The sequence below is a fragment of the Lipotes vexillifer genome, unplaced genomic scaffold (assembly GCF_000442215.2).
Source record: "Lipotes vexillifer unplaced genomic scaffold, Lipotes_vexillifer_v1.1 scaffold975, whole genome shotgun sequence".
Taxonomy (NCBI): Eukaryota; Metazoa; Chordata; class Mammalia; order Artiodactyla; family Lipotidae; genus Lipotes; species Lipotes vexillifer.
In genome coordinates, this window is record NW_006772641.1 from 49539 (window position 1) to 57209 (window position 7671).

The window sequence follows — 7671 nt, forward strand, 5'->3', positions numbered from 1 at the left end:
CCAGCTTGGGAAATGCTGCCTTATGGGAGTATGGCTCTTTTGCCATTGACTATAATTTATTCGGAGGCCTGTTTCGTATTTATATGGAAAAAAGCAGGAGTCAGCAAACAGTGGCCCCATGGAACAAATCCAGCCACACCCATGTGTTTACATATTGTTTACACTTGCTTTCATGTTACAGGGAGAATTAATGAGATTGAGACTACATATATGGCCCACAAAGCTGAAAATACTTACTATCCTCGTCTTTTACAGAAAAAGTTTGCCAAATAAGTCAGTGATTAACCTACGTCTTTTCTAAGAATTTTAACTTCAAATATGGCAAAAGGTTAAAATGTTTTAAAGCAGGATGGTGGTTACACAATATTTTTTTATTGAAATATATTTCTCTTTTCTATAGGATTGAAATATTTTATTAAAACATGTGATTTAATGAATAGCACATAACTTTTAAAATAACATTTGAAATTTGTTGCCATTGTTGCAGATATTACCCCCATATAACCAAAGAGACAGATGAGTTCATGTCAATTGTTTATTCTCACTGGTAGAAATAATATAAGAAGTATAAGAATATAGGACATAAATGGCCTTTTTCCCCTACAGGTGAGGCAGATGTTGAACTACTTATTTCTCACACTTTGAAAGAGCCATCATTGTTATGACCTGGGTGGTCTTTCCTTACTTCCAAAGCACAGGTCGGGCCAGTTTTTGAAGATGGTGTCACCAGTTTGTACTACTGCTGTGAAGACTGTAGCTTTTTCAACCTCCTTTATGCTTGAGGGATTTTTGTCCCCAGGGGACTTATTGAAGGTGTGTTAGTATTTGATGTGTAGACTAAATTTCATTGTATTTTCAGGTATTTCTTGTGGTCGCATTCATATACCAGTTTTAGGAAGGCTTGGGACCTTTGAAACTCAGCTTCTACGAAGAGCTCCTTTTAGAGCCTTTACAGAAACACCAGCATACTTTGCTTCAAAAGATGGGATGAGTAAAGATGGCTCTGGAGATGGAAATAAGGTATTTTATCTTTATTGGCATCTATACACATATTTGAGTTCCCTCATTTAAACAAATATAATAATACTACTCTGTATTTCATTGGTTTGTATGTTTTCTGTAGGAAGTGTGAAATATATAAAATGATCTGAAGAATTTTACATATTTAAAAAAAAATAAATTTATTTACTTATTTATTTTTTGGCTGCATTGGGTCTTTGTTGCTGCACACGGGCTTTCTCTAGTTGCAGCAAGTGGGGGCTACTTCTGTTTGCGGTGCGTGGGCTTCTCACTGCAGTGGCTTCTCTTGTTGCAGAGCACAGGCACTAGTTGTATGGGCTTCAGTAGTTGTGGCTTGTGGGCTCAGTAGTTGGGCTCTAGAGTGCATCCGTACTTGTGGCACATGGGCTTAGTTGCTCCACGGCATGTGGGATCTTCCTGGACCAGGGATTGAACCCGTGTCCCCTGCATTGGCAGGCGGATTCTAACCACTGTGCCACCAGGGAAGTCCCTACATATTTTTATTTTGTGTTATCAGTCTGAGCCATAAAATAGTTTGATAAGCATTGCACTTAGTAAGCAGTAGTTAAAATTTCTAACACCCCAAAGCAGTAAAGAAGCTTCATTAAGGACTAGAGAACGGACATGTGGACACAAGCAGGGAAGAGGAGGGAGGGACGAATTGGGAGATTAGGATTGACATATATACACTACTATGCATAAAATAGGTAGCTAGTGGGAACATTATGTAAAGCACAGGAAGCTCAGCTCAGTGTTCTGTGACCACCTAGATGGGTGAGATGGAGGGTGGGAGGGAGGTCCAAGAGGGAGGGGGTATATGTATATATATAGCTGATTCATTTCATTGTACAGCAGAAACTAACACAACATTCTAAAGGAATTATACTCCAATAAAAAAAAATACGTAGTCAGTCTCATGGTTGGTTGGATTGGGAATAACCATCATTTTCTGCTTCCACACAGGTCTTACAACTCATGATAGTATAAACCTTACTTCATCCTCTACCTCAAAATCTTAGATATCTGTATGACTTAATGTTAGGCTACTCTGTAGCTAGCAAGTAGATGATTGGTGATTGTATTAGGTCAGTGAGTTATTATTTTTTTTTTATTATGTGAATTTGACAACACTTGAGTTATTAATATATGTGAGATAAAATGCTAGGTGCTTTCATATCCACACTTAATCCTAACAATGACCCCCTAAAGTAGGTGAAATTATCCCCATTTTAGAGATGATAAAAGTTAGATTCAAGAAAGTTGAGTCACTACTTGCCAAGTTAATAACTCCTGATTTAATTTCATTGAAATGTAGTTTTTTACCTATAGTAACTTTTTTTTATTTACTAGTGCTTATTGATTTTTTTCCCTTAGTGTTTATTGATTGTCATTGCAGAAGAGCTAATTATACATGCTGGCACATACCATGTAAAGAAGGAATGCATTAAATATATGTGTTTACTAGAACTGATTTTATTTTTTTTACACCAGTGATAATAGAGATATAAATTATACTAACAATTCCATTCTAAAAATTGTAAAAATTATAAGATTACAAACAATATTGTTTATACTTAACTTACATGGTGGTTGCCTGGAAGTAATAATTGACTCTTTCTTTTTTTTTTTTTCTTCCACAAACATTAGAAATCAGCAAGTGAGGGAAGCAGTAAGAAGTCAGGCTCTGGGAATTCTGGGAAAGGTGGAAACCAGCTTCGCTGTCCTAAATGTGGCGACTTGTGCACACATGTAGAGACCTTTGTGTGTAAGTATTCTTCTATTGTTCTTCTTTTTCCCTGCCTTTTCTGTAAGTCGTTACTTGCATTATATACATTGTATAAACATATACATTATAAATACATACATTATAAACCAGAATTATTTTCTTCCTGAACTTATGTTAGTCTTTTACGTTCACCAGATACTAAAAATCTCCTGGACTAGTAATGCTTTGCACTGTGGTATAAGATAATTTAAGAAAACTCTTTGCTTCTTTTTTTTTTTCCTCTTTTTTTTTTTTGCGGTACACGGGCCTCTCACTGTTGTGGCCTCTCCCGCTCTGGGCGCGCAGGCTCAGCGGCCATGGCTCACGGGCCCAGCCGCTCTGCGGCATGTGGGATCTTCCCGGACTGGGGCACGAACCCGTGTTCCCTGCATCGGCAGGCAGACTCTCAACCACTGCACCACCAGGGAAGCCCTCTTTGCTTCTTTATTTTGCTTACATGTGTTTATTTTAAATTTGGATTTTGTGGGTTTTCATGTATGTAACCATTAAGCTGTAGAAGAAGCAAGGCTTATTTATTCTGTATTTGTTCTTCAAATACCTATTAAGCATCTCATATAGCTGGAGATTGTCAATTATTCAAATATTAAGGTATTTTCCCTGTCTGAGTACTTACCAGAGGTGCTAAGTCCTCAGTTCTAGGAAGTGTCTGATAATTATTAGTGATTCAGACACTAAGAGAAGGAAGACATCAATAGTCCTATTTTTGCTGTTAGTGTCAGTAACTTTCTGAAATGCAGAGATACTACTGCTGATATTTTATTTAATGAATCAGATAAATCATTTCCTACATGATTAGAGTTGATGGTAATGATTCAAGAGTAAATTACTTTGCACTACCATGGTACCTGCTATACTATCCAATTGTGAAAAGATTGACGGTCAGGTTTGGCAGAAGTTTCAGTTTCTGATGATTAACTAGAGAGGATTCTCTATATTCTAACTCAAATATTGAGACTTCAGTTACATTTTCACATCTATCATTAATATTAATTGTCCACTATATGAAAATGTATTACATGTAGCGTATCTTTACAATTTTGGAAAGACCTTTAAAGTGGTGCCATTCTATATGAGGTTCTCTTTGTGGCTTTGCCTAGTAAGAGATCAAAGAGAAGAATCAGTATGAATGAAAATTAATTTGGATTGCAACATAAAATGAAAGTGGTAGAATTGGATGATATAACTTCTAAATAACATTTACTTTTAACACATTGGGTGTCATATAGTAAAATTCCAAAATGTCTGAGGATTGCTCAATTCATACTGGCAGTGTCATATTACATGTTTTAATCAAGAAAATTTCCATTTTTTTCCCCCAAAGAAAGATTTCAACCTTTATAGACCTATAATTCTACTCTAAAAATAATTTCCTAGAATAGAAAAGGAAAGAAACTAACATTTAATAAATGTCAGTATGTATAATTTTATTCTCACAATCTTATTTTTGTCAAAACAGGGAATATCCTCATTTTTATAAATGAAGTAGCTAAAATTAAGTTTAAGTAATTCATCCAAGGTTATAGAGCAGTGAAGATATCTTATTCAGAAATTCCTTTCCTATTCAGAAGTTCCTGTCCTTTGTACCAACTGGAATTCTTTAGGGATAAAGTCGCTCCTCTTGAGATTAAATTTTTCTTTTTATACAATGTTTTCATAACTTTCCAGGTTGTATTAATCACTGAAGGTGATTGTTGACATACAGATTCCCACCTTCCCTAGAGATTATCTAGATAAAAAACACTATACTTTAGTGTTATCTAATCAACTCAAGGCTGTTTCCTTTGGGAATTATAATTAGGGAGGGAGATGTGGGAGTAGAGAATGTGGAAGAAAAGAGTAAAACAGTACATTCTTATAAAGCATCTGTTGAGTCAGACACTGCTAGGCCCAGGAAATACACAGATGAGCATGACACTGTCCCTTTCCTCTGGAGCTGTACTGCATAGAAGAAGCCCCAACAGTGAGGCCCTCTTCCTTGGTTTTGCTGGCCCATAATAAAAGTCTATCCAGAATGCATCCCTTTTGAATGCTGAGGATCTTCTGTGTCTACTCACTGAAAATTGAATCATCCTGGTTCTAAAGAATTTTGTTTGAACGTGGGTTATTCATTTTGTTTGAATCTGCATTTATTAGTTATTAGTTCATAAACATCTTTTTATGTGCTTTTTGTTTGTTTTTGTTTTTATTCTTTTATGTGCTTTTTAGTCACTTGTAATTCTTTTGTGAATGGCCTGTTTAAGTAATTGTCTACTTTTTTTGTCATTTTAAATTATTTTTAATTACCGGAGGAATACGTATGTATATCTCCCTTTGTAAAAAAAAGTAGAGCATTATAGATAATGCTAAAGATATATTTCTGTAATATGTCTTCATTGAACACATAACTTTTAAAAAGCATAAATGGTTTCATATTGTTCATGTTTTTGCAAATTGTTTTTTTCCCAACTCAGCAGTGCTTTGAGAGCTTTGTGTGTTAATACATACAAGTTCTTTCTTTAAAATTTTAATTTTTTATTGAGCAATTATTATTCACATACCATACAATTCACCCTTTTAAAGTATACATTTCAGGAATTTTTAGTATATCCATGAAGTTGTACAGTCATCACCAGTATCTGAATATTTATATCACCCCCAAAAGAAACCCCATAACCCTTAGCAGTCACTTTCCACCCCTTCCCCTCCCAGCCTTGGCAACCATTAACCTACTTGTGGTCTCTATGGATATGTCTATTCTGGATATTTCATATAAATAGAATTATACATTATGTGACTTTTTATATCTGGCTTTTTTTACTTAGCATGTTTTCACGGTTGATCAGTGTTGTATTATGTACTTCATTGCTTTTTGTGGCTGAATAGTATTTCCCTTGTTTATCCATTCATCAGTTGATGGACATTTGAGAGTTGTTTGTGCTTGTTGGCCATTATGAATGAATAATGCTACTGTGAACATTTGTTTACAAGTTTTTGTGTGTACTTACATTTTTATTTCTCTTGGGTATATGCTTAGGAATGGAATTGCTGGGTGAAATGTTAACTTTGTTTAGCTTTTTAAGGAACTGCTACAGAGGTAGTAGTTTTACAACCATTTTACAACCCCACTAACAATATGTAAGGGTTCTAATTTCTCTACATCCTCTTCAACATTTATGTCTTTTTTTATTATAGCCATCATAGGGATGGGAAGTGATATCTCATCATGGTTGTGATCTACATTTCCCTAATGACTAAAGCTGTTAAGCATCTTTTCATGTGCTTATTGACCATTTGTATATCTTCTTTGGAGAAAAGACTTAAATTTTTTGTTTATTTTTAAGTTGGGTTATCTTTTTATTGTTGAGCTATAAGAGGTCTTTATGTATTTTGAATACTAGACCCTTATCTAGATACGTGATGTGCAAATATTTTTTCTCATTCTATGGGTAGTCCTTTCCTTTTAAATGCTGTATAGCAGGAGTCAGCAAACTTTTACTATAAAGACCAAATATTAAATATTTTAGACTTTATGGGCCATATGGTCTCTGTTGTGACTTTTCTCCTTTGCTGGTATAGTGCAGAAGCAACCGTAGACAATGTAAAAGAGTGAGGATGGCTATGTTCCAATAAAATTTTGTATATGGACACTGAAATTTGAATTTCATATAACTTTCATTGTCATTTTTTTAATGTAGAAACTGTTCTTAGCTCATTGATCTTGCTGTACATATTTCATCTCACAAGTATATTTGTAGTGATTTTTATGTTTTCTTATAGTGGTATATTACTCTTGCTTGACTGTAGAAATAAAATGCCATTTTTATAGATACCATTATGAATGTATAGAAAATCATCAGAAATTGAAATAATATCTAAGATTCTTGATTATAATGATATATATTATTTAGTTTTTTCTTGCCCATTTAAAAAATAACTTGTCAAACATGAATAGCATCCCTACTTTTATTTAAGGTAGAGCTTTTAGTTGTTTTTTTTTTGTTTGTTTCTGTTTTTTGGTCTTTATTTCTTTTTTATTTTAACTTAAGAGAAAATTGAGATATAATTTCTTTACAGAAAAGGAAAGAAAGTGCATGGATTCTAAATGTACAGTTTGATGGATTTACATATCAAATATTCCCACACCCCAGAAGGCTCCCTTTTGTTCTTTCCTAGTCACTAACCTCTCTTTCCCCAAGGCAACTACTACCTTGACCTCCATCACTAGAGATTGGTTTTGCCTGTTCTTATTACCTTGACCTCCATCACTAGAGATTGGTTTTGCCTGTTCTTATACTTCATTTAAACAGAGTCATAGTGCATGTTTTGCTTTTGGGTAGAGCCTTTAGTTTTTATTTTTATGTATATAATACTTTTTGAAGGCTTACTGTAATTACATTTCTCATAGGTTAAGAATAAACTTTCCTGCAGTGGTTTGGAGATTTTATGTTTGACCCTGAAACTTTTTCAAAATCATGAAGAACTTTCATTTAAACAAATATCCTGAAAAAGGTTTTACTAAGGTAGTCTTTCTTCTGTCGTGGGTATATTATACAAGCATGTATACTGGAATCAGTATTCTGTTTATAAAGGAATATAGGATACCTGTAGTAATCATTTAAAGGAAGGGGGTTTATTTATCCCCTGATAATTTAACAAAATCAGATTTTGCCCCTTGTTTTTAGGAGTAAAAAATATGCATTACAATGCTTGTTTATTTGTTTGTTTTTCTGAAGTAGCATTTTGATAAATAAAATCGAATCCTTGAACTTGGGTATATGTTGAACATGTTTCAGTGTAAAACTCTATTGCGAGTATTCAGGTAGAATTTAAGCAACCCTTCAAACAGTAAGCAGAGAGGAATGTTATTTGTCAGTGTTTCTCTTTCC

The 7671-nt window shown here is 34.2% G+C and overlaps 1 protein-coding gene across 1 annotated transcript in view; it reads left to right on the forward strand.

Moving 5' to 3' along the window:
- CLPX (caseinolytic mitochondrial matrix peptidase chaperone subunit X) overlaps positions 1 to 7671 on the forward strand; it is a 35946-nt gene that overhangs the window by 6785 nt on the left and 21490 nt on the right. The window contains exons 2-3 of the mRNA XM_007447678.1: positions 860 to 1020; positions 2668 to 2785. Coding sequence (XP_007447740.1) covers positions 860 to 1020; positions 2668 to 2785 — 279 coding nt within the window. The remainder of the gene's footprint in view (positions 1 to 859; positions 1021 to 2667; positions 2786 to 7671) is intronic.